The sequence below is a fragment of the Aegilops tauschii genome, chromosome 2 (genome assembly GCF_002575655.3).
Source record: "Aegilops tauschii subsp. strangulata cultivar AL8/78 chromosome 2, Aet v6.0, whole genome shotgun sequence".
NCBI classification, from domain to species: domain Eukaryota; kingdom Viridiplantae; phylum Streptophyta; class Magnoliopsida; order Poales; family Poaceae; genus Aegilops; species Aegilops tauschii.
Window position 1 is genome coordinate 94,427,282 of NC_053036.3, and position 25,744 is coordinate 94,453,025.

Here is a 25,744-nt window from a genome sequence, read left to right on the forward strand (position 1 = left end):
CTAAATATATAGAAATCTAAATCAAGTTGTTCAATGCATACAAGAATGTGGAAAGAAATTCATAAGAACCAACAAAATTGTTCACCATAAACAAAAATATGAAAACAAATTCACATGGACAAACATAAAACATCACATTGTTTAAGAGATGATTTTTTTCTTTTGAAGTTAAAGTTTGAAAATAATTTTTGAAATTTTCAATTTGGTGGGGCCACTTCAAAAGAGAGTCACCCTATAAAAATCAGGGTATGCTGCTTATTGTGGCGTGCACACGGTATTCTTTAGTAAAAGGCGAAAGAATAGTTCGCTTCGTGCTCACCACGCAGCTGCGTGCTCCACTCCATTGCACCCAAGCTCTCTTATGTAACCAGCTACCCGATCTGCATTCCTTCCACGGGCGAGGTGGGACTATTGTCCCGGATCCCACCCACACAACAGCAGCGCCGCAAACCACACACAACAGCCCAGCCCAAGGCCCATCAGAGCAACTGAGTGAAAGCAAAGCAATCCCCTTTGTCTCAAACAAAAAAACAAAGCAATCCCCTTAAGGCCTCCTTTGGTTCAGAGGATTTTTAGGCCTCTTTTGGTTTGAAGGAATTGCATAGGATAGGATTTCTATATGAAAAATTCCTTTAGAGTCATTTGGTTTGTAGGAATAGAATCCTATTCCTTTGGAGGAATTCTTCCTATCCTCCACATTTCATAGGAAAATAAACATTAGCCTATACTCAACGGAAAAAACTCTATGATGTGAACCAAAGGACATCTTTCTTACTATTCCTATTCATAGGATTTGAGGTACATGACATCTCATTTCCTACAAGTTTCCTATGCCTGTAATGTCTATACCTACTAATAAAGGGAGGTGATATTCTTGGTACGTCATACATTTTTGTATTAATGTCCTTGGTCTTTATGAGATTCAACCCGCAGTCCACGTAATATGCATGTGTCCTAGAGGATTACGACTAACTGTATGTTTCTTTCAATACACGTGGCCGTGTGATAGACTCATGTGTATGTTCTTAGTTTTAAGTTGAATCTCATGTGTGAATTAAATAACCGTTTTCAGCCACAAATTAAGTTGTATTTCCTCATGTAAATTGATGTCAGTTTCGCATATGCAACCTCTTACGTGTTGGATTGCTGCACCACGTCTAGCCGAATTGGCTTTCCATCTTAAGGAAAGATGACATCATCCTTGCGTTAGAGCTGTGGCTCAAACCAGACTGCTTCGTATGTCTGTTGCCAAAAGAAAGGAACGTCCATCATGCAAAAAATAAACGTCCACTTAGAAGCCAGATCGATGCTGTCGTTCGGCTTCAACTCCGCTCGGTACTACACGGGACAGGTTTAGAAAGTCTCAAGAAAAGAAAACGTACCAGGTTTTGGTGCTGATCGTTTTTAAAACTTTTTTTAGGGGATGCTGATCGTTTTAATTGGAGGCTCGCATGACTAAGCACCCGCTCGCCAGCTTGGGCCTCAGGACATCAATCGACCGTGCTGGCCCAACGAATCCGGCCAACCTACCCTCGCAGCACACTAGCCGTTCAATTGTTTCTTCAGCTATTACATAGTCCCACCTTGCTTTCTTTCATCTAGACCCGTCAATTTAAATACGGTTGCGAATTAAAATCAGCAAGCAGCCTAATGGATTAGTAGCAGAGAGTAAAGAGTGGGTCCATTAAAATTAAATTCCACGCTCGGGATTCTGTGGGAAAAAGATGTGCCAATTAAATCCTGCATATGGACGATGACCTGTGTGGAAAATATGGACGCGGCAAGTGGATAAAAGCAAATATGGACGCTGCTAAGTGGACCTTTTCCCGGCCTAATAATACCCGACTGAATAGAGTGAGTATAACATAAGAGCAAATATAGACGCTGCTAAGTGGACCCGATACCGGCCTAATAATACCCGACCGAACAGAGGGAGTCCTAATAATACCTGACCAAACAGAGGACGTAAGAGCCGACGTGCGTGGAAAATATGGGCATCTTGTGAGTGAAACAAATTAGCATTTTTTCTGTAGTGAAGCACAACTGTGCTTGCACATACAACTTTTATTAAATTTAAATGCATGTTAATTTTGTTTCCCGTTGCAACGTACGGGCATATGTGCTGGTTTCTATCCTATGAGCCAAAGGAGGCCTTAGCTTGGAAGTAGTTAGGCATGTCCTTCTTGTAGACGTTTCATGAGTAACTGTACTTGTGTGTTTGGAAGCCAGAAACCCAAGGATTTTCTGAACACTGGAAAAGGATTCTGCCAGGCATTTTGTTGCTGCTAACTGCTAAGTACAATTTGATCCCAGAATAATCAGAACTCTTGATCCTGGACTGCCCGTTCATTTGTGAAAAAATATAGGGAGCACGAGTTGTTGACAGATCTGCACCTCATAGCTTTCTTGTGATGTGCACCAAATAAGGAGCACCAGGTTATTGGGCTATTGGCAGATTGGCCAGATCATTCATGGAGTCAAATTATTTGCACAACCACTTCAGCTATACCACAGTAGCTGCTCGAACTTAGGTTTCCTGTCTACCGCAGTAGCTGCTCTAACTTACTATTGCTTTTGCTTTACTCCTTGAATATCATGATTTCCGCAACAAGGCCATTCACTAACTGCTGATATTATTATTTTTACTTTGCAGCGAACAAAGCATGGAGATAGGCTCAGCATGCTAACTGATGACATATTATTATCTATCTTGGGGAGAGTCGACACAGCCACGGCAACACGGACTAGCTTGCTGTCAAAGCGGTGGAGAGATTTGCCATGGTTGCTTCCTGTGCTCAACCTTCGTGTCTGGGATTTTCTGCCCCATCCATGCCCGGAACCCATTGCGGCACATCACGTGGATCAAGCAATGTCACGTCTAACCAAAGCAACTAGGAGTTTCTTGGCTGACCCAAACAGCAAATCCACCGTCATCAAAAGGCTAAGCCTTCAGATCTATGTGACCGGCGATTACGCACGTGAGATTGGCCCACTGGCTCGCGACGCGATTGATTGCGGGGTAGTAAAAAAACTGTGCCTTGCAATTGTTGATGAGAAGGATCCTAGAGACTGTGAACATGAGTTTATGCTACAGCAAGCCCTGGCCGTCGCTGGGTTTTTTACAGCCTATCCTTGTGTGTTTCAGTGCCTCACAAAGCTCCGTCTGTATAATGTGCGGTTTGCTGAGTGGGATATGCAACACCTCCTGTTTTACTCCTGCAAGCAACTCGAGCAATTATTTCTGTTCCACTGTGATGTTGGGGACTCTTCAGTATGGCAGATAAATGCACCAGATTCCAAACTCAGAATCCTTGAAGTCCACATGTCCTGCTTGAAGAGAATTGAGGTGCTCTGCCTACCAAAACTGAAGCATCTATATTGGGACGAGTGGTATTGTTTTGAGGCCCCCTTGCGTTTTGGTTCTGTTCCATCCCTCAAGGGTTTGTGCCTTATTTGTTGTGCAACCATTGATCATCAAGAGTTTTGTCTAAGCCAGGTTCTACATGGTACCAGAAACATCCATACTCTTACTTTGGACTTCCAGGGAGAAAGGCTTTGGATACAGCCCGAAGGAAAGCAACTCTGCCCTGCATTCAGAAGGCTAAGAAAGCTGTCTATTTGTGGCATCTTTGTTGATTTTGACTTGTTGTGGACAATAAATCTCCTTGAAGCTGCTCCATCCATTGAGATATTTTCTGTGCGGGTACTTTTTCGTTCATTCATTTTTACTTTCTTTAGTTTAATAATATCATACGTAACATACATTTTGGGATTCAGAACAGGCTCTCACAACAGATAAGTATGTGTGGCCATGATCGTGTTGTACTGAATGCGTCGATACTATATGCAGATATGGGACCATGCTTGCCAAGATGATGAGCAGTTAAGAACAACGACAGGTTACGAGGCTCAAAGAACAAAGCCGTCATGGAGCATGGCTAAGTTCACAAGCTCTGAAACTTGGCAACTGAGAGAGCTTGAACTTGTTGGCTTTAGGCCCTTAGAGCAACAAATTTCATTTGTAAGCGAGCTTCAAACTTGAAGACGGTTCTTCTCAAAGAAGATAAAGATCCATGCGAGGACTGCGATTCAATGAACACTCCAAGAGGAGGTTTCTGTCCGGCGGACAAAGGTGAGCAGGAAACAATCGTCAGGCAGCTTACAGGTGGGGTCCAGTCCTCTGCACAAATAATTTTTCCAAACAGTGGTGGTAGTTGAATGTGAGCTGTGGTTGTTGAATGTGTCTTTTGTATTCGGTGTAGTTTACCTATGAACAGCTTGTTTCCTCTTTTCTCACTGTAGAATTTCCGTTGCCATGCATCTCTTGTGATAGACATCCAGTGGTTTTTCGTCAGTGACCGTCCGTTTAACCTGTATACTGTGCAAGAGTGTTGATCCTGCAGTGTCAACGTGTAGATTGATTAAACCTGGAAATATTTACCTTGCCATCAGATGTGCCGTCAACTTTTTTTTTTCTTTTTTCTAACCTGCTCCATCTCTTGAGATGCTCTGTGTTCGGGTATTTTAGTGTCAGGTTAATCATTCTTGCTTTAGCTCAATGTTGGAATTTTGGATAGGCTCTCAGTCCCAAGAAATAAGTGTGTGTGTGTCTTCCTGTATACTGGATATAACAATGTGTCTTCAGAAGGGGTCTGTTCCTCTGCGCGGATAATTTTCAGCAGCAGTTTTTACAGGGATGCAGGGCGGCGTTCCGCATAAGCCCACGAAACGGGGAGTTGGTTCAAACTGAACTACATGGCTAACAAAATGCTATAACTAACCTGGTTTGTTTTGGCTGGATAGCGGGGCAGATCGGTCTTGGGACAGCATTGGCACCCCCGTTTGCTGGATCTTCTAGGCACTCTAAAGCGCTTCCACGAGAGACAGATGGACTTTGAGTTATAGACGGAGAAGAGCTCGTTCTGCATCCCTAAGTTTTTAGCAGTGTCGTGAACTGAAACCTGGCTTTAGAATTCAAACTATCAGACCTGTTTCTTTTTTGGGAGTCTGTCTCGATGCATTTCATAGGAGAAAATGGCCCTGGAGATGTTCAATGCCTCTTGTCTGAAAATGCTGATCATACCATGTCTTTATGTAGAAATTGTGAAGGTAATGCTGATCCTATCATGTTTTGAAGTCTTTGATTGTAATGCAAGACCCGTACTAAATCTTAAAGCAGATACCACAAACTAAGAACTGCCACACAACAACGAAATGACAGGTTCCAATCCCTACTTACTGGTCAACATGAGACGTTCAGAATACAAACACTTAAACGAGACGTTTTCAGACAACATCCTGATCATATATGTATAATGCACAGTTTTGTGTATGAGATACAGCATACAATATGTCATTGTAGGTTGGACGGACAGACGGACGGACATTACAGACTTACAGTCCTCCACAGGGGAGGAGAAACACACCGGAAGAAAGAAAAAACTGCAGAAAACTATTGGTTTATATGCACGTCGCAAACAACACCTCCTGTGATTTCACAGCCCAGAGCGCCTCAAAACGCTAATAACAACTAGGTGTAACAAAGCTCGTCGGGGCTGTAAAAAATCTGGAGGGGAAAAACCTTCCACGGTCGCAAAGTAGCACCTTTTCCAAACTTCAGCGCGGTTGAAACGACGATAGGAGAACAGACTAGAGATCATACCCTGGTGCAACACCAGTAAAAAATTAACATGTAAATGCATAAGGTAAGGCGTCAAAGTTTGATCACTGAACTCTTGCTTCAGATCTTTCTTTTTGTGAGGACGATTTTGGGGTTTGGAAGATGGCGAAAGTTGTTTGTGTCAACTGCCAAGTCCATTTCTTTGGTTAAAGCTGGTTGAGGCTGCACCTGCAAGTTAAGAGTTTCCAAATTAATATTAGAAATTTAGAACACAAACTTACGAGGGGTCATACTCTGTAGCTCAAGAGCGTAAGATCCCATCTACTTGGTAAAAAAATTCCCAGGCCCAAAAGAACTGCCAACACTCTGAACATTTGGTTACTGTGTTTCATGACGCTCATATGAATAAAGTTATGCAAGGCATTGCATGTTCTAAAGAAGGGCTGATGTGAGCATAAAACAAGAAGGCAACCAGCACATGTACCATGGAATTAGGCACAGCAGTTATCGTAACAAACCTCGTAGTTGTGGAGAAGAGAGGCAACCAACATAGAGATCCCAAGAATTGCAAACTTCTGCCCAACACATGCTCGATTCCCAGAACCAAATGGAAGAAATGAGTCAGACTTATCACGCTCGGTGAAAAGCTTGATCCCATTTGAGCCTTTATGCGCTGCTAATATTCCTACATTAAAATAAGAAAACTGAGTCAGAAAAGAAATAGGAGGAGTATCATCTTTGCATAAAATAAATGAAATGGAAGCAATGTACATGGAACTATCCAGATATAGGTAAGCATGCATTCTCCAGAAGATTGGTGTGCTATGTTAATTCTCAGTATTTATGACCAGGTACTTGTGCTGAACAGAAACCTTCCTTGACATGAAAGGAATTATATTTGAAATATATGAAATGCAATACCCATCAATACATAACTTTTGCTGCTTAATTGCACTATATTATAAGGAGGTGTGACCTAGACGTGGAAGTAAAATGAGGGAGGGAGGGAGAAACCTCCAAGATCGATGCCCTTCTGGAGAAAACGACTGGGATTGAACTGGCAAGCATCATTTCCCCATACGGAAGCATCCCTCTGCACGAGATGCAGAGGAACAACCAATATCGCTCCAGCTGGCATAGTGATGCTAGATTTGAGAGTCAAATCTGCAATTCAAATCAAAGGGAGATCAATAATATAGCAAACACATACTAGGAATAAGTAACACTTGATCTCTCTTGCAGCTAGATGTGTAAATGAAATTCAGGATAAAGGCATAATTTCAACATAAGGAACATGTAAACAATTTTAAAAATGAATGATCAGACCGTGTAATCATACAAGTAAACAAGCTCTAAAGCTCAGTGTTGCTGAAGATTTTTCTTTCTTAAGAAGCATGTGTACCGTGTTGCATAGAACATCGCTGGAGAAGAGGTCCAGCAGGCAAAAGGCGAGCAGATTCACAAACAGTGGCAAGTACAAATTGCATCTTAAGCACATCGTCCATCACCAGCTCAGATGATTCAGTGTGAACAGCAACAATATCTGCATATAGCTGTCCAAAGAAGCAGCAACTGTAAGTCAAGTCAAACGGTATAAACTCACACACGCACCGACAAAAACATTTTAGTTGATGTGGAGATGGAGTAAAGGTCACTTCACCCAAGTCAGACAAACTAGAAAAGCATTTATTATGCACACAACATATAACCCTGAGACTACCAAGAATTCAAAATAATATACAGTGGGGTAGAAGCAATGAATGAAAATGAAAAGTAATTTGGGGGGGGGGTGGGGTATAAAACTTATGTAACCATATGACCTGTTTAGAACATATATGTTCATTTCATCGTACGAACAAGAAGGCGGTAAAAAGCACCAGTGTTAACATCAGACAAAGAGCGACCTGGACAACTTGCAACAGAGAAAATAAAAACATGTACCTGGTCTTTCAGCTTTGGATACAAGACAAGTCTCATCAAAATGTTGCAGAGCAAGTTAGCAGATGTGGAAATTCCATGCAGCATCAAACCCACGATATTCCCACATATTTCTTCTTCTGAACTGAGAGGCCCTTGCACAGCCCCACCGAAACCACGACCTGATATCATCCCATCTAGCAGAGAAGTACATCTAACTGGATCTTTTACCAACCCTTCACTTATCTTACAGGAGCTCAGATTGTTATGTCTAAGTGCACCATTTTGGTTTACGGATTTTCTGATGATGCTTTCTGTTAAGATCTTCAGCTTAGCGCATAGGGTCCGGTACCTCCTATAACCAGGTTTCCAAAATGGGGGAACCGCATACGAAGCCCAGAAGCAGCCGTCCTTTGCAACAACCATCAGAAGCTCCTCATATGCTGCAGCATCAGACCAATCAAACAAGACATCACCAAAAAGAGCTGCACCGATGATGTTAAATGCCATGTGTTGGGAAAATGATCTACAGTCCAGAGAATCCATGTCCTTAGTAGAGTCGGTTCTATGAAGAACAGCTTCAATGATCTTGAAAGAACTTTCACTGGCAACGACGTTAAGTTTTTCATTCAAGAATACGTTTAGTGATTCCCTGGTACTTTTGACCTGAAAAGAAGGACAAGAGCATCAAAAGAAGTAAACACAAGATCAAAGTAATAATGATATGTACCATCTACCAATTATAACTAGCATAGTAACACATATGGCAAGACAAAAGAAAGCGTAATACTACAGACATCCTCATCAACAACAATACCTTTTCGAATGAGGAAATGAATAGGCCAAGTCTTCCACAAGCTAAATTATATGTCCTCCCAGTCAGTGGTAACTTATCTTCAGCTTTTGTTAGCATCTCTTTGATTAGGGAAGCATCTTTAACTGAGACAAGTAGTTCAGATGGTCCTAACCACAATCGAACAATTGGTCCAAAACTGCCATGCAATTTTGATAGATAGCCTGCAAATAAAGCAAGTCGAAGGAACATTTGATCAGAAGTCAAGCGATAAAATAATGAAGCGCAAAGGGGAAATGTGCTGTAATAAATCTGCTACAATGCACAGCGATTGTGTGTGAAACTCTAAAACAGACTACTATCTTTTTTTAGAGATAGAACCGACTACTATTTTTTTTGTATAGATAAAACAAACTATTATCTATACAAAACATTTGATGGACCATGTGCTTTAGCCTTGAATAATATGGGTCCTACAGAGTTGAGCTGGGCTAGCTTATGCCGCTCCAAATTTATGCACATGCTAACCAACCCTGAAAAGATAAGGAATGCAATAGCCATAAATATAGGATTGCATGGGACGGGAAAGGACAATTCAACAACAAAAAAGTGACTTGTACCAGCTGCCTACAATGTTTAATATTACAATGCACGACAGCAGGTCTTGTTCTTAGACAGTTCTTCTGCGAAAACTGAAAAGTACCCATTTCAAGGACAATTATAATACATAGCGAAGTATACTAACATGATGACTTTTCATGCTTGTATATAACTTAGCAAAGTAACTTGACTTCCTCTTCCGGCAAAAGTGCCACAATTGCCGTACATTCTATGTAGTAGTCATGTATCATTAATTCACTGCCCTTTTTATTTGATTGATGACTTTGCGATTTTTCATTTTGCACAAAGTTGTGGACTGATGCTTAAATAATGCATTTAGCTAGTATAATCAAAATTGAGCATCCAATATCTACCTGATCACCGCATAATCAGCAAACCTTTTTCAAATTAAGGTCAACTGTGCTATTCATTCATTCCCTGGGTGTACCTAGCGGCTAGTGCTGACAATGTATCAATCATCTCCAGTTCTTAACACTAGTTTTAAAGGTAAATAACCAAATACCGTTGCCAGCAAACAGAGCTGCAATCAACCAACTGCCTTAACGACCTCCAACAATCAAATTGATATGCCCAGATCAACACCTCGGCTAAAGCAAATCTGAACATTACGTGTGCCAAGGAGGCGTAACCAAATCTGGATCAAACTGCAGCAATCGCATACAGCTCCCAATCGAACAGTGGCACTCGAGCATCGAAACAAGGCCATGCCGAAGATCCTAGAACGTGGAGGGGGCGAGCTCGCGCGAAATCCAGCCCAGTTCCCACCCACCGGAGCCACCACCAATCCAATAGTATAATACAATCAAACGCAACCACCAAAATCATAGTTACGCAAACTCGGGGAGGGGAAGGATGCGGAGGGGCGCGGTGAGCCTACCGGTGATGTCGCCGCCGGCGCGGCAGACGGCGGCGAGGCCGGGGTCGGCGAGGAGGGCGGGTGGGCCGGGAAGGCGGGAGCCGAGGGCCCAGAGGTGGAGGAGAGCGGCGATGCGGCGGAGCAGGACCCACGTGACGGCGAGGAGCCCCAGCCAGAGCATCGCGTTGGTGCCGCGCCGGGCGTAGTCGCGGAGGAAGGCGCGGCCGCCGCACGCCGGCCAGGACGGGGCGTAGGAGCCGCCGCCGCCGCCGGTGAGGAGCGCGCCCAGGAGGGTGTACGGCACGGCGGCGGCGCAGGAGGGGACCATGGCCGCGAGCTCGAGCTCCGCCTCTGATGTCCTCTCTGAGAAGAGGGAAAATGGAATGGAACGTTCGCCTACGGCTGCTCTAGTACTGTAGAAGGGAAAGATCTGCAGGCCGCTCGAGGGTTGAGGCGCGAGGCAGGCTGGTTGTTTTATGTTCAGGTCCATCTGTATACTGAAAATTGGAAATGTAGGCCTTATGATGGACTTTGGAAAGGTTTTCTTTTCTCTAAGGCTGTTCTTGACATTGCACAGGGGTTTTGATAATCTTATTTGCTCAACCAATTTTTACCCTTTTATTAATGGCATGTAATAGGTGTCGCACGGGTAGAGGCTGCGCTCCGCCGCCTACGTGGCCGTCCAATTGACTTAGATATTGTTTTCGACATGTCTGACCATTGCAATAAGAATATGTTGTCTACATACACAACACCTTCACAAATATGTTGTTCTCACGGTGTGTTGATAGAGCATGCAAAAGTGTTGCAATAATTCAAACATGCCTCTGCAAACTTTTTCTTTATTTATGTCATCGCAAATTGCTAAGAAAATACACGTAAAAGAATGCTAACATTTTAGCGCATCAATGTTGCACGGAAACTGGCCTATACAATAATGTGAAACAACTTTTGCCTATTTTGTCATACAGTTGTTTTGTACTCCCTCCGGTTCAAACTAATTAAATTTTGGGATTTTTCTAAGTTAAACTTTTTAAAGTTTGACCAAGTCTGTAGAAAAACCCGCAAAGATCTCCAATATCGAATATATGTAATATAAAAATATATTTCATAATGAAGCAAATTTTGTTTTTGTAGATGTTGATATATTTTATGGAGACTCGGCCAAACTTAATGATGTTTGACTTATAAGATAATCATAGAACTTCAATTATTTTGGAACTAAGAGAGTAGTGGCTAAAAGTAGAGGCAGGCATATCTCGCAAAAAAAATAGAGGCAAGCATGTGGGGTCCACCTTAGAGGCAGATGTGCCTCTATCAAGTTTTTTTTTCCTTGACCATTTTTTTTTGGAAACCGACATTATCTTTACCTGCCGAGATATGTTGTTATTGGACCTTTTTTGACAATTTTGAATTTAAACTCTACAATGTGACACACCGATTCTTACCCCAAGGGAAACAACTTCTATTATTGTGCTCTCCACATCGCGGGATCAAGACCCTCTCAATGGCACTATTTTTTTTTGGGGGGGGGGGGGGGGAGGGGGGGGGGATTTAGTGTCTCTACCGATAGACGTTCATGGTTAAAAACAAAATATAGAGGGCACAACTGAGAGGACTCGATCCCACGACTTCGGGGAAGGATGGGTACTAGAGATAGGCCAGAATAAATATATTTCAACACAAGAAAAATGAATTCAAAACTCGTTTGAATTATTTCAGGCGCAAAAACCAGATTTTTTTTTCAGATTTTTAAATATGATTTTCTGAAAACCGGTTCTTTTGGCCCCGACTGAAAACAAAATTGGTATCGAGGAAAAAAAAAATCCTTGGTCTCTATATACTGATACTGGTGGTGCTCCAAGGCCTACTCCGGCATTAGACTTTTCTTCCCCCTGTGTACCATCTTGTGACACTGGTGTTTTCTAGTGGCTGATTTATAATAGAGCCGAGGAATCTTATCTAGAAACTCACCCATCACATGATATAGTAGAGAAATAAAATAGACGCACCCTTCAAGACAGGGAGAGGTGTTCTTGTGATGCATACGTCGTGACCAACAAGAGGCCAACGCTCTCTCACTTAAGAAAATGACACGCCAGCGAACGCTTTCGCTTAAGAAAACCAGTGAATTTTCCGTGACCACGAGAAAGAAAAGGCTGGCTGGGGATTGCTTCAAAGGAACCAAACTGATCATGGATGGGGAGCAGCAATCAGGCAGCGAATATCCAAGGATTTGATTTTCCGCGTGTCCCTTGTGATCCTTGCTTGCCTGTTAGCTTATGGTTTTAATTTGACTTCGTGTGGTCGGTGCCACGCGCCAGCTTCAGCCTGCCTGCTGGACAGTCAACTGGGAGATGAGCTCAAATAGCCTGTCCACGTTCGTGGATCCTCCATATGTGTGTGTAAAGTTGGTTTGACTTTGCACGAACTCTATGGAGCACTGTGATCAGCTGTGCCCTTTCTGTGACAGTTTGGAGAGAAATCAAGCTGTTGATTTTGTGACTTCAAATACATGGATATTATTGTTTTGAAGCTCGTGTAGATGTCTTCGGCATTGGTTAACGAGAATGTTCGTGTAGGCGATGACCCTCGGTTGATTGCCTTAAAAAAAAGTGTGGACAACACATTCAATACACACATATGAAGTGAATTTGATTTCGGAGCTCAAGCTTTGGTGGTGAGCGACATGTCATTAATTGATAGTTATAAAAATCACAACAAATACGTAGATGAGTATCTACTGATACGATATCAGTTTTCTTTCTTCTGAACCGTATAAGGTAAGAGGTAACCTACATATAATTAAGTGTTATCAAAGGTTAGTTTTGGATATAACACATAATCGTCTTGTCGGTAACGATAACATGTTTCTCTTTCGGCAACCCCTATCTTCATTATTAATGATTTGACTTTGCAATCATTGGACAGCGACGTAGATATATATGTGAAAGTTGCACTCCCTTCGAGTTTGATGTACTCCCTCGTCAACCCCTTTGCCGTTTGGAGACGTTGTTTACTTGTTATTAATCCCATCAGACCTACTTAGTCCACTTAGTATTACTGAACAGTTTATTCGCTTGTGTGGGTACGTGGCGGGACTAATAGTACTGGCACATTTTTTTTTTTGCGGGGTAGTGGCACATCTTTCTCGGGGATCCATTAAGTGAAAACTAGTAGAATGCCCGTGCGTTGCCACGGGCTTTTGAAATATGTTGCTAAAGTTATCTATACATAATGCATATTAAATTTCTCATGTAGAGAATAGATAGAACGGACACAACCGAGTAATAAATGAAGTCCACTTAACTTGCAATGTAAATTAATAAAAAAAAGAATTTTGATTATGTATACATATAGAGCGACTGTCCAACTACAAATCGGTTAACAAATTAAGATCTACTTGATGCGCTTAAGAAAGTCTTTCATAATGTTAGTAATGTTGACTTTAGCTTCATTTGCACGATATTTGAGCAAGTATGAAATCTACCTCAACTCATACCCATTCTACACAAGCAATATATGTAGTTAGCACAAATACTTCACATCAATTCTAGCAAAATATTTAACAGAGAATACTCTCTGTGGAAGCCGGACAAACGAATTCTTTACCGTTTCATCGGAGCATAAAATAAAAAACAAAATTCATGCGTGTTGCCACAGGCCAACACATGGATCTATCATGAGGCCCTCAATTTCAACACTTCGGTCATTGCATTATTGCTTCGCTAAGTTGTCACCCCGCTCCAAATCCGTCTAGTGTTTTCTCTTAGTCTGTCAAATTGGTGTAGTCAGTCTGATCATCCTTAATCCACATACTATGAACTGAATACTGCCTTCCTTCGATGTAAAAGGCCCAATTCAAAATTCTACTTAAACAAGGCAAATGATGAGTGATGGAATGATTTTTGTAGTTTGCAATACTAACCCAATTAAACAGATGCATTAATTATGACATATGCATTTGTGGCCACTAAATGAGTAGGAACGTTCCATGCATTAGTGAGTTATTTTTTAATCCTTGCATGCAGAGATTTAATAGGCTTCGGAGTCTAAACATAGGACCTTTAAACCGGAAAAACGAAAAAGCATATTATGATGGGCTCTCATGCTCATGTCGTGGGCATTGTGGAATGAGAGAAATGTGTTGGGGAACGTAGTAATAATTCAAAATTTTCCTACGTGTCACCAAGATCAATCTAGGAGATGCTAGCAACGAGAGAGAGGGAGTGTATCTTCATACCCTTGAAGATCGCTAAGCGGAAGCGTTACAAGAACGCGGTTGATGGAGTCGTACTCGCGGCGATTCAAATCGCGGAGGATCCGATCTAGCGCCGAACGGACGGCGCCTCCGCGTTCAACACACGTACAGCCCGGTGACGTCTCCTCCTTCTTGATCCAGCAAGGGGAGAGGAGAAGTTGAGGGAGAAGTCCAGCAGCACGACGGCGTGGTGGCAATGGAGCTCGTGGTTCTCCGGCAGAGCTTCGCTAAGCACTACGGAGGAGGAGGAGGAGTTGGAGGAGGAGAGGGCTGCGCCAAGGGAAGGGTGTGGCTGCCCTCCCACCCCCTCACTATATATAGGGGGAAGGGGAGAGGGGGCCGGCCCCTCTAGATGGATCTAGAGGAGGAGGCGGCGGCCAGGGGAAACCCTAGATGGGTTTGGGCGCCCCCACCCCTGGGAAACTTGCCCCCCAAGCCGGGAGGGGTGGCTGCCCTAGGGGAGGCGCCCCCACCTCTCCACGTTACGTGAGAGGGGTTGGGAGGGGCGCATAACCCCTTAGTGGGCTGGTGTGCCCCCTCCCCTTGGCCCATAAGGCCCCCCAACGCTTGCCGTGTTGGAAATATGCCCTAGAGGCAATAATAAATGGTTATTATTATATTTCTTTGTTCATGGTAATTGTCTATTGTTCATGCTATAATTGTGTTATCCGGAAATCGTAATACATGTGTGAATACATAGACCACAACGTGTCCCTAGTAAGCCTCTAGTTGACTAGCTCGTTGATCAACAGATAGTCATGGTTTCCTGACTATGGACATTGGATGTCATTGATAATGGGATCACATCATTAGGAGAATGATGTGATGGACAAGACCCAATCCTAAGCATAGCTCAAAGATCGTGTAGTTCGTTTGCTAGAGCTTTTCCAATGTCAAGTATCTTCTCCTTAGACCATGAGATCGTGCAACTCCCGGATACCGTGGGAGTACTTTGGGTGTGCCAAACGTCACAACGTAACTGGGTGACTATAAAGGTATACTACGGGTATCTCCGAAAGTGTCTGTTGGGTTGGCATGGATCGAGACTGGGATTTGTCACTCCGTATGACGGAGAGGTATCTCTGGGCCCACTCGGTAATGCATCATCATAATGAGCTCAATGTGACTAAGGAGTTAGTCATGGGATCATGCATTGCGGTACGAGTAAAGAGACTTGCCGGTAACGAGATTGAACAAGGTATTGGGATACCGACGATCGAATCTCGGGCAAGTAACATACCGATTGACAAAGGGAATTGTATACGGGATTGATTGAATCCTCGACATCGTGGTTCATCCGATGAGATCATCGTGGAACATGTGGGAGCCAACATGGGTATCCAGATCCCGCTGTTGGTTATTGACCGGAGAGGCGTCTCGGTCATGTCTGCATGTCTCCCGAACCCGTAGGGTCTACACACTTAAGGTTTGGTGACGCTAGGGTTGTAGAGATATAAGTATGCGGAAACCCGAAAGTTGTTCGGAGTCCCGGATGAGATCCCGGACGTCACGAGGAGTTCCGGAATGGTCCGGAGGTGAAGAATTATATATAGGAAGTCAAGTTTTGGCCACCGGGAAAGTTTCGGGGGTTATCGGTATTGTACCGGGACCACCGGAAGGGTCCCGGGGGTCCACCGGGTGGGGCCACCTATCCCGGAGGGCCCCATGGGCTGAAGTGGGAAGGGAACCAGCCCTTAGTGGGCTGGGGCGCCCCCCATGGGCCTCCCCCCTGCGCCTAGGGTTGGAAACCCTAGGGTGGGGGGCGCCCCACTTGCCTTGGGGGGCAAGTCTCCCCCCTGGCCGCCCCCCCCCCATCTAGATGGGTCTTGGCCGGCGCCCCCCTCCCAGGGGGCCTATATAAAGGGGGGAGGGAGGGCAGCAACACAACAGCCTTGGGCGCCTCCCTCCTCCCCTGCTACACCTCTCCCTCTTGCAGACACTCGGCGAAGCCCTGCCGAGATCCCGCTACATCCACCACCACGCCGTCGTGCTGCTGGATCTCCATCAACCTCTCCTTCCACCTTGCTGGATCAAGTAGGAGGAGACGTCGCTGCACCGTACGTGTGTTGAACGCGGAGGTGCCGTCCATTCGGCACTCGGTCATCGGTGATTTGGATCACGGCGAGTACGACTCCATCAACCTCGTTCATTGGAACGCTTCCGCTCGCGATCTACAAGGGTATGTAGATGCACTCCTTTCCCCTCGTTGCTAGTATACTCCATAGATGGATCCTGGTGAGCGTAGGAAAATTTTAAAATTCTGCTACGATCCCCGACATGTCGGGGCCTCCGAAACACCTTTCGGTCACGCTGGTCGTCACCCGGTACTCCCAGAACAATTCCGGACTCCAATACCCTTCGTCCAATATATCGATCTTCACCTCCGGACCACTCTGGAGTTCCTCGTCACGTCCAGGATCTCATCCGGGACTCCGAACAACCTTCGGTAACCACATACTATTTCCCATAACAACTCTAGCGTCACCGAACCTTAAGTGTGTAGACCCTACGGTTTCGGGAACCATGCAGACATGACCGAGACACCTCTCCGGCCAATAACCAATAGCGGGATCTGGATACCCATATTGGCTCCCACATGTTCCACGATGATCTCATCGGATGAACCACGATGTCGGGGATTCAATCAATCCCGTATACAATTCCCTTTGTCTATCGGTATGTTACTTGCCCGAGATTCGATCATCGGTATCCCAATACCTTGTTCAATCTCGTTACCGGCAAGTCTCTTTACTCGTTCTGTAATGCATGATCCCGTGGCTAACTCATTAGTCACATTGAGCTCATTATGATGATGCATTACCGAGTGGGCCCAGAGATACCTCTCCGTCATACGGAGTGACAAATCCCAGTCTCGATTCGTGCCAACCCAACAGACACTTTCGGAGATACCTGTAGTGCACCTTTATAGCCACCCAGTTACGTTGTGATGTTTGGTACACCCAAAGCATTCCTACGGTATCCGGGAGTTGCACAATCTCATGGTCTAAGGAAACGATACTTGACATTAGAAAAGCTCTTAGCAAACGAACTACACGATCTTGTGCTATGCTTAGGATTGGGTCTTGTCCATCACATCATTCTCCTAATGATGTGATCCCATTGTTGGGAAACGTAGTAATTTCAAAAAAATTCCTACGCACACGCAAGATCATGGTGATGCATAGCAACGAGAGGGGAGAGTGTTGTCCACGTACCCTCGTAGACCGACAGCGGAAGCGTTATCACAACGCGGTTGATGTAGTCGTACGTCTTCACGATCCGACCGATCAAGTACCGAACGTACGACACCTCCGAGTTCTACACACGTTCAGCTCGATGACGTCCCTCGAACTCCGATCCAGCCGAGTGTTGAGGGAGAGTTTCGTCAGCACGACGGCGTGGTGACGATGATGATGTTCCACCGACGCAGGGCTTCGCCTAAGCTCCGCAACGGTATTATCGAGGTGTAATATGGTGGAGGGGGGCACCGCACACGGCTAATAGATCTCAAGGATCAATTGTTGTGTCTCTGGGGTGCCCCCCTGCCCCCGTATATGAAGGAGCAAGGGGGAGGCAGCCGACCAAGGGGAGAGGCGCGCCATAGGGGGGAGTACTCCTTTCCTTGTGGGAGTAGGAGAAGGGAAGGGGGAAGGAGAAAGAAGGAAGGGTGCGCCCCCCTTCCCTAGTCCAATTCGGACCAGACCATGGGGAGGGGTGCGGCCACCTTTTGAGGCCTTTCTCTCCTTTCCCGTATGGCCCATTAAGGCCCAATACGAATTCCCGTAACTCTCCGGTACTCCGTGTTGGGGAACGTAGTAATTTCAAAAAAATTCCTACGCACACGCAAGATCATGGTGATGCATAGCAACGAGAGGGGAGAGTGTTGTCCACGTACCCTCGTAGACCGACAGCGGAAGCGTTATCACAACGCGGTTGATGTAGTCGTACGTCTTCACGATCCGACCGATCAAGTACCGAACGCACGGCACCTCCGAGTTCTACACACGTTCAGCTCGATGACGTCCCTCGAACTCCGATCCAGCCGAGTGTTGAGGGAGAGTTTCGTCAGCACGACGGCGTGGTGACGATGATGATGTTCCACCGACGCAGGGCTTCGCTTAAGCTCCGCAACGGTATTATCGAGGTGTAATATGGTGGAGGGGGGCACCGCACACGGCTAAGAGATCTCAAGGATCAATTGTTGTTGTTTCTGGGGTGCCCCCCTGCCCCCGTATATAAAGGAGCAAGGGAGGAGGAGGCCGGCCCTAGGAGGGGGCGCACCAAGTGTGGAGTCCTACTAGGACTCCCTAGTTCTAGTAGGATTCCACCTCCCATATGGAATAGGAAAAGAGGAAGGGAAAAAGAGGGGTGCGGTCAGCAATTCGGACCCCTTCCCTAGTCCAATTCGGACCAGACCAAGGGGAGGGGTGCGGTCACCCTTGAGGCCCTTTTCCTTCTTTCCCGTATGGCCCAATAAGGCCCAATACGTATTCCCGTAACTCTCCGGTACTCCGAAAAATACCCGAATCACTCGGAACCTTTCCGAAGTCCGAATATAGTCGTCCAATATATCGATCTTTACGTCTCGGCCATTTCGAGACTCCTCGTCATGTCCCCGATCTCATCCGGGACTCCGAACTCCTTCGGTACATCAAAACTCAATAAAACTGTCATCGTAACGTTAAGCGTGCGGACCCTACGGGTTCGAGAACTATGTAGACATGACCGAGACACCTCTCCGGTCAATAACCAATAGCGGGACCTGGATGCCCATATTGGCTCCCACATATTCTACGAAGATCTTTATCGGTCAGACCGCATAACAACATGCGTTGTTCCCTTTGTCATCGGTATGTTACTTGCCCAAGATTCGATCGTCGGTATCTCGATACCTAGTTCAATCTCGTTACCGGCAAGTCTCTTTACTCGTTCCGTAACACATCATCCCGCAACTAACTCATTAGTCACAATGCTTGCAAGGCTTATAGTGATGTGCATTACCGAGTGGGCCCAGAGATACCTCTCCGACAATCGGAGTGACAAATCCTAATCTCGAAATACGCCAACCCAACAAGTACCTTTGGAGACACCTGTAGAGCACCTTTATAATCACTCATTTACGTTGTGACGTTTGGTAGCACACAAAGTGTTCCTCCGATAAACGGGAGTTGCATAATCTCATAGTCAGAGGAACATGTATAAGTCATGAAGAAAGCAATAGCAACATACTAAACGATCGGGTGCTAAGCTAACGGAATGGGTCAAGTCAATCACGTCATTCTCCTAATGAGGTGATCTCGTTAATCAAATGACAACTTATGTCTATGGCTAGGAAACATAACCATCTTTGATTAACGAGCTAGTCAAGTAGAGGCATACTAGTGACACTCTGTTTGTCTATGTATTCACACATGTATTATGTTTCCGGTTAATACAATTCTAGCATGAATAATAAACATATATCATGATATAAGGAAATAAATAATAACTTTATTATTGCCTCTAGGGCATATTTCCTTCAGTCTCCCACTTGCACTAGAAATAATCTAGTTCACATCGCCATGTGATTTAATATGAATAGTTCACATCACCATGTGATTAACACCCATAGTTCACATCGTCATGTGACCATCACCCAAAGGGTTTACTAGAGTCAGTAATCTAGTTCACATTGCTATGTGATTAACACCCAAAGAGTACTAAGGTGTGATCATGTTTTGATTGTGAGATAATTTTAGTCAACGGGTCTGTCACATTCAGATCCGTAAGTATTTTGCAAATTTCTATGTCTACAATGCTCTGCATGGAGCTACTCTAGCTAATTGCTCCCACTTTGAATATGTATCTAGACCGAGACTTAGAGTCATCTAGATTAGTGTCAAAACTTGCATCGACGTAACCTTTTACGACGAGTCTTTTGTCACTTCCATAATCGAGAAACATATCCTTATTCCAGTAAGGATAATTTTGACCGTTGTCCAGTGATCTACTCCTAGATCACTATTGTACTCCCTTGCCAAAATCAGTGTAGGGTATACAATAGATCTGGTACACAGCATGGCATACTTTATAGAACCTATGGCCGAGGCATAGGGAATGACTTTCATTCTTTTTCTATCTTCTGCCGTGTTCGGGTTTTGAGTCTTACTCAATTTCACACCTTGTAACACAGGCAAGAAACTCTTTCTTTGACTGTTCCATTTTGAACCACTTCAAAATCTTGTTAAGGTATGTACTCATTGAAAAAACTTATCAAGCGTCTTGATCTATCTCTATAGATCTTGATGCTCAATATGTAAGCAGCTTCACCGAGGTCTTTCTTTGAAAAACTCCTTTATGCTTTGCAGAATAATTCTACATTATTTCCGATCAACAATATGTCACTTACATATACTTATCAGAAATGTTGTAGTGCTCCCACTCACTTTCTTGTAAATACAGGCTTCATCGCAAGTCTGTATAAAACTGTATCCTTTGATCAACTTATCAAAGCGTATATTCCTACTCAGAGATGCTTGCACCAGTCCATAGATGGATCGCTGGAGCTTGCATATTTTGTTAGCACCTTTAGGGTTGACAAAACCTTCTGGTTGCATCATATACAACTCTTCTTTAATAAATCCATTAAGGAATGCAGTTTTGTTTATCCATTTGCCAGATTTCATAAAATGCGACAATTGCTAACATGGTTCGGACAGACTTAAGCATCGCTGCGAGTGAGAAAATCTCATCGTAGTCAACACCTTGAACTTTGTCAAAAACCTTTTTCCGACAAGTCTAGCTTTGTAGATAGTAACACTACTATCAGCGTCCGTCTTCCTCTTGAAGATCCATTTATTTTCTATGGCTTGCCGATCATCGGGCAAGTCAACCAAAGTCCACACTTTGTTCTCATACATGGATCTCATCTCAGATTTCATGGCCTCAAGCCATTTTGTGGAATCTGGGCTCACCATCGCTTCTTCATAGTTCGTAGGTTTGTCATGGTCTAGTAACATAACCTCCAGAATAGGATTACCGTACCACTCTGGTGCGGATCTTACTCTGGTTGACCTACAAGGTTTAGTAACAACTTGATCTGAAGTTTCATGATCATCATCATTAACTTCCTCACTCATTGGTATAGACGTCACAGGAACCGTTTCTTGTGATGAACTACTTTCCAATAAGGGAGCAGGTACAGTTACCTCATCAAGTTCTACTTTCCTCCCACTCACTTCTTTCGAGAGAAACTCCTTTTCTAGAAAGGATCCATTCTTAGCAACGAATGTCTTGCCTTCAGATCTGTGATAGAAGGTGTACCCAACTGTCTCCTTTGGGTATCCTATGAAGACACATTTCTCCGATTTGGGTTTGAGCTTATCAGGATGAATTTTTTTCACATAAGCATCGCAACCCCAAAATTTTAAGAAACGACAACTTTGGTTTCTTGCCAAACCACAATTCATAAGGCGTCGTCTCAACGGATTTTGATGGTGCCCTATTTAACGTGAATGTAGCTGTCTCTAATGCATAACCCAAAACGATAGTGGTAAATTGGTAAGAGACATCATAGATTGCACTATATCCAATAAAGTACGGTTATGACGTTCGGACACACCATTACACTGTGGTGTTCCAGGTGGCGTGAGTAGTGAAACTATTTCACATTGTTTTAACTGAAGGCCAAACTCGTAACTCAAATATTTTACCTCTGCGATCATATCGTAGAAACTTTTATTTTCTTGTTACGATGATTCTCCACTTCACTTTGAAATTCTTTGAACTTTTCAAATGTTTCAGACTTTGTGTTTCATCAAGTAGATATACCCATATCTGCTCATCATCTGTGAAGGTCAGAAAATAATGATACCTGCTACGAGCCTCAATATTCATCGGACCACATACATCTGTATGTATGATTTCCAACAAATCTGTTGCTCTCTCCATAGTTCCGGAGAACGGCGTTTTAGTCATCTTGCCCATGAGGCACGGTTCGCAAGCATCAAGTGATTCATAATCAAGTGATTCCAAAATCCCATCAGTATGGAGTTTCTTCATGCGCTTTACACCAATATGACCTAAACGGCAGTACCACAAATAAGTTGCACTATCATTATTAACTTTGCATCTTTTGGCTTCAATATTATGAATATGTGTATCACTACGATCGAGATCCAACAAACCATTTTCGTTGGTGTGTATGACCATAAAGGTTTTATTCATGTAAACAGAACAACAATTGTTCTCTAACTTAAATGAATAACCGTATTGCAATAAACATGATCAGATCATATTCATGCTCAACGCAAACACCGAATAACACTTATTTAGTTTCAACACTAATCCCGAAAGTACAGGGAGTGTGCGATGATGATCATATCAATCTTGGAACTACTTCCAACACACATCGTCACCTCGCCTTTTACTAGTCTCTGTTTATTCTGCAACTCCCGTTTTCGAGTTACTACTCTTTAGCAACTGAACCGGTATCAATTACCGAGGGGTTGCTGTAAACACTAGTAAAGTACACATCAATAATCTGTATATCAAATATACCTTTGTTCACTTTTACTAGTCTCTGTTTATTCTGCAACTCCCGTTTCGAGTTACTACTCTTAGCAACTGAACCAGTATCAATTACCGAGGGATTGCTATAAACACTAGTAAAGTACACATCAATAATCTGTATATCAAATATACCTTTGTTCACTTTGCCATCCTTCTTATCCACCAAATAGTTGGGGTAGTTCCGCTTCCAGTGACCAGTCCCTTTGCAGTAGAAGCACTTAGTCTCAGGCTTAGGACCAGACTTAGGCTTCTTCACTTGAGCAGCAACTTGCTTGCCGTTCTTTTTGAAGTTCCCCTTTTTCCCTTTGCCCTTTTCTTGAAACTAGCGGTCTCGTCAACCATCAACACTTGAAGTGGTCTCGTCAACCATCAACACTTGATGTTTTTCTTGATTTCTACCTTCGTCGATTTCAGCATCACGAAGAGCTCGGGAATTACTTTCGTCATCCCTTGCATACCATAGTTCATCACGAAGTTCTACTAACTTGGTGATGGTGACTAGAGAATTCTGTCAATCACTATTTTATCTGGAAGATAAACTCCCACTTGATTCAAGCGATTGTAGTACCCAGACAATCTGAGCACATGCTCACTAGTTGAGCGATTCTCCTCCATCTTTTTGCTATAGAACTTGTTGGAGATTTCATATCTCTCAACTCGGGTATTTGCTTGAAATATTAACTTCAACTCCTGGAACATCTCATATGGTCCATGACGTTCAAAACGTCTTTGAAGTCCCGATTCTAAGCCGTTAAGCATGGTGCACTAAACTATCAAGTAGTCATCATATTGAGCTAGCCAAACGTTCATAACGTCTGCATCTGCTCCTGCAATAGGTCTGTCACCTAGCGGTGCATCAAGGACATAATTTTTCTGTGCAGCAATGAGGATAATCCTCAGATCACGGATCCAATCCGCATCTTTGCTACTAACATCTTTCAACATAATTTTTCTCTAGGAACAAAAGTTCAATTAATCATATTACTTAAGAACTCCCACTTAGATAGACATCTCTCTAATCATCTAAGTGATTACGTGATCCAAAGCAACTAAACCATGTCCGATTAACACGTGAGATGGAGTAGTTTCAATGGTGAACATCACTATGTTGATCATATCTACTATATGATTCACGCTCGACCTTTCGGTCTCTGTGTTCCGAGGCCATATCTGTATATGCTAGGCTCGTCAAGTTTAACCTGAGTATTCCGCGTGTGCAACTGTTTTGCACCCGTTGTATTTGAACGTAGAGCCTATCACACCCGATTAACACGTGGTGTCTTAGCACGAAGAACTTTTGCAACGGTGCATACTCAGGGAGAACACTTTTATCTTGAAATTTTAGTGAAAGATCATCTTATAATGCTACCGTCAATCAAAGCAAGATAAGATGCATAAAGGATTAACATCACATGCAATCAATATAAGTGATATGATATGGCCATCATCATCTTGTGCTTGTGATCTCCATCTCCGAAGCACCGTGCTTGTGATCTCCATCTCCGAAGCACCGTCATGATCACCATCGTCACCGGCGCGACACCTTGATCTCCATCGTAGCATCGTTGTCGTCTCGCCAACTTATTGCTTTTACGACTATCGCTACCGCTTAGTGATAAAGTAAAACTATTACATGGCGATTGCATCTCATACAATAAAGCGACAACCATATGGCTCCTGCCAGCTGCCGATAACTCGGTTACAAAACATGATCATCTCATACAACACATTATATCACATCATGTCTTGACCATATCACATCACAACATGCCCTGCAAAAACAAGTTAGACGTCCTCTACTTTGTTGTTGCAAGTTTTACGTGGCTGCTACGGGCTTAGCAAGAACCGTTCTTACCTACGCATCAAAACCACAAAGATAGTTTGTCAAGTTGGTGCTGTTTTAACCTTCACAAGGACCGGGCGTAGCCACACTCGGTTCAACTAAAGTGAGAGAGACAGACACCCGCCAGTCACCTTTAAGCAACGAGTGCCCCGAACGGTGAAACCAGTCTCGCGTAAGCGTACGCGTAATGTCGGTCCGGGCCGCTTCATCTCACAATACCGCTGAACCAAAGTATGACATGCTGGTAAGCAGTATGACTTATATCGCCCACAACTCACTTGTGTTCTACTCGTGCATAGCATCAACGCATAAAACCAGGCTCGGATGCCACTGTTGGGAAACGTAGTAATTTCAAAAAAATTCCTACGCACACGCAAGATCATGGTGATGCATAGCAACGAGAGGGGAGAGTGTTGTCCACGTACCCTCGTAGACCGACAGCGGAAGCGTTATCACAACGCGGTTGATGTAGTCGTACGTCTTCACGATCCGACCGATCAAGTACCGAACGCATGGCACCTCCGAGTTCTACACACGTTCAGCTCGATGACGTCCCTCGAACTCCGATCCAGTCGAGTGTTGAGGGAGAGTTTCGTCAGCACGACGGCGTGGTGACGATGATGATGTTCCACCGACGCAGGGCTTCGCTTAAGCTCCGCAATGGTATTATCGAGGTGTAATATGGTGGAGGGGGCACCGCACACGGCTAAGAGATCTCAAGGATCAATTGTTGTTGTTTCTGGGGTGCCCCCCTGCCCCCATATATAAAGGAGCAAGGGAGGAGGAGGCCGGCCCTAGGAGGGGGCGCACCAAGTGTGGAGTCCTACTAGGACTCCCTAGTCCTAGTAGGATTCCACCTCCCATATGGAATAGGAAAAGAGGAAGGGAAAAAGAGAAGGAAGGGGGCGCCCCCCTTCCCTAGTCCAATTCGGACCAGACCAAGGGGAGGGGTGCGGTCACCCTTGAGGCCCTTTTCCTTCTTTCCCGTATGGCCCAATAAGGCCCAATACGTATTCGCGTAACTCTCCGGTACTCCGAAAAATACCCGAATCACTCGGAACCTTTCCGAAGTCCGAATATAGTCGTCCAATATATCGATCTTTACGTCTCGGCCATTTCGAGACTCCTTGTCATGTCCCCGATCTCATCCGGGACTCCGAACTCCTTCGGTACATCAAAACTCAATAAAACTGTCATCGTAACTTTAAGCGTGCGGACCCTACGGGTTCGAGAACTATGTAGACATGACCGAGACACCTCTCCGGTCAATAACCAATAGCGGG

The 25,744-nt window shown here is 44.2% G+C and overlaps 2 protein-coding genes and 1 non-coding gene across 3 annotated transcripts; 1 reads left to right on the forward strand and 2 right to left on the reverse strand.

Annotated features, from left to right (window-relative positions):
* Nucleotides 1–209: 209 nt before the first annotated feature.
* LOC120975044 (U5 spliceosomal RNA) lies at nucleotides 210–328 on the reverse strand. The gene has a single exon (XR_005770889.1). It is a non-coding gene; the product is annotated as a U5 spliceosomal RNA (small nuclear RNA).
* Nucleotides 329–1,668: 1,340 nt separating this feature from the next.
* LOC109734338 (F-box/FBD/LRR-repeat protein At5g56420) lies at nucleotides 1,669–4,520 on the forward strand. Its single transcript, XM_073508087.1, has 2 exons — nucleotides 1,669–3,703; nucleotides 3,851–4,520. The coding sequence occupies exons 1-2, from the start codon at nucleotides 2,681–2,683 to the stop codon at nucleotides 4,040–4,042; spliced, it is 1,215 nt and encodes a 404-aa protein (XP_073364188.1). The 5' UTR covers nucleotides 1,669–2,680; the 3' UTR covers nucleotides 4,043–4,520.
* Nucleotides 4,521–5,283: 763 nt separating this feature from the next.
* Nucleotides 5,284–10,266, reverse strand: LOC109734330 (uncharacterized). The gene is made up of 7 exons (XM_020293545.4): nucleotides 9,829–10,266; nucleotides 8,355–8,554; nucleotides 7,562–8,203; nucleotides 7,023–7,173; nucleotides 6,635–6,784; nucleotides 6,139–6,305; nucleotides 5,284–5,848 (listed from the first exon to the last, which is right to left on the reverse strand). Exons 1-7 carry the CDS (start codon nucleotides 10,133–10,135, stop codon nucleotides 5,741–5,743), a joined length of 1,725 nt encoding a protein of 574 aa, XP_020149134.1. The 5' UTR covers nucleotides 10,136–10,266; the 3' UTR covers nucleotides 5,284–5,740.
* Nucleotides 10,267–25,744: the final 15,478 nt, after the last annotated feature.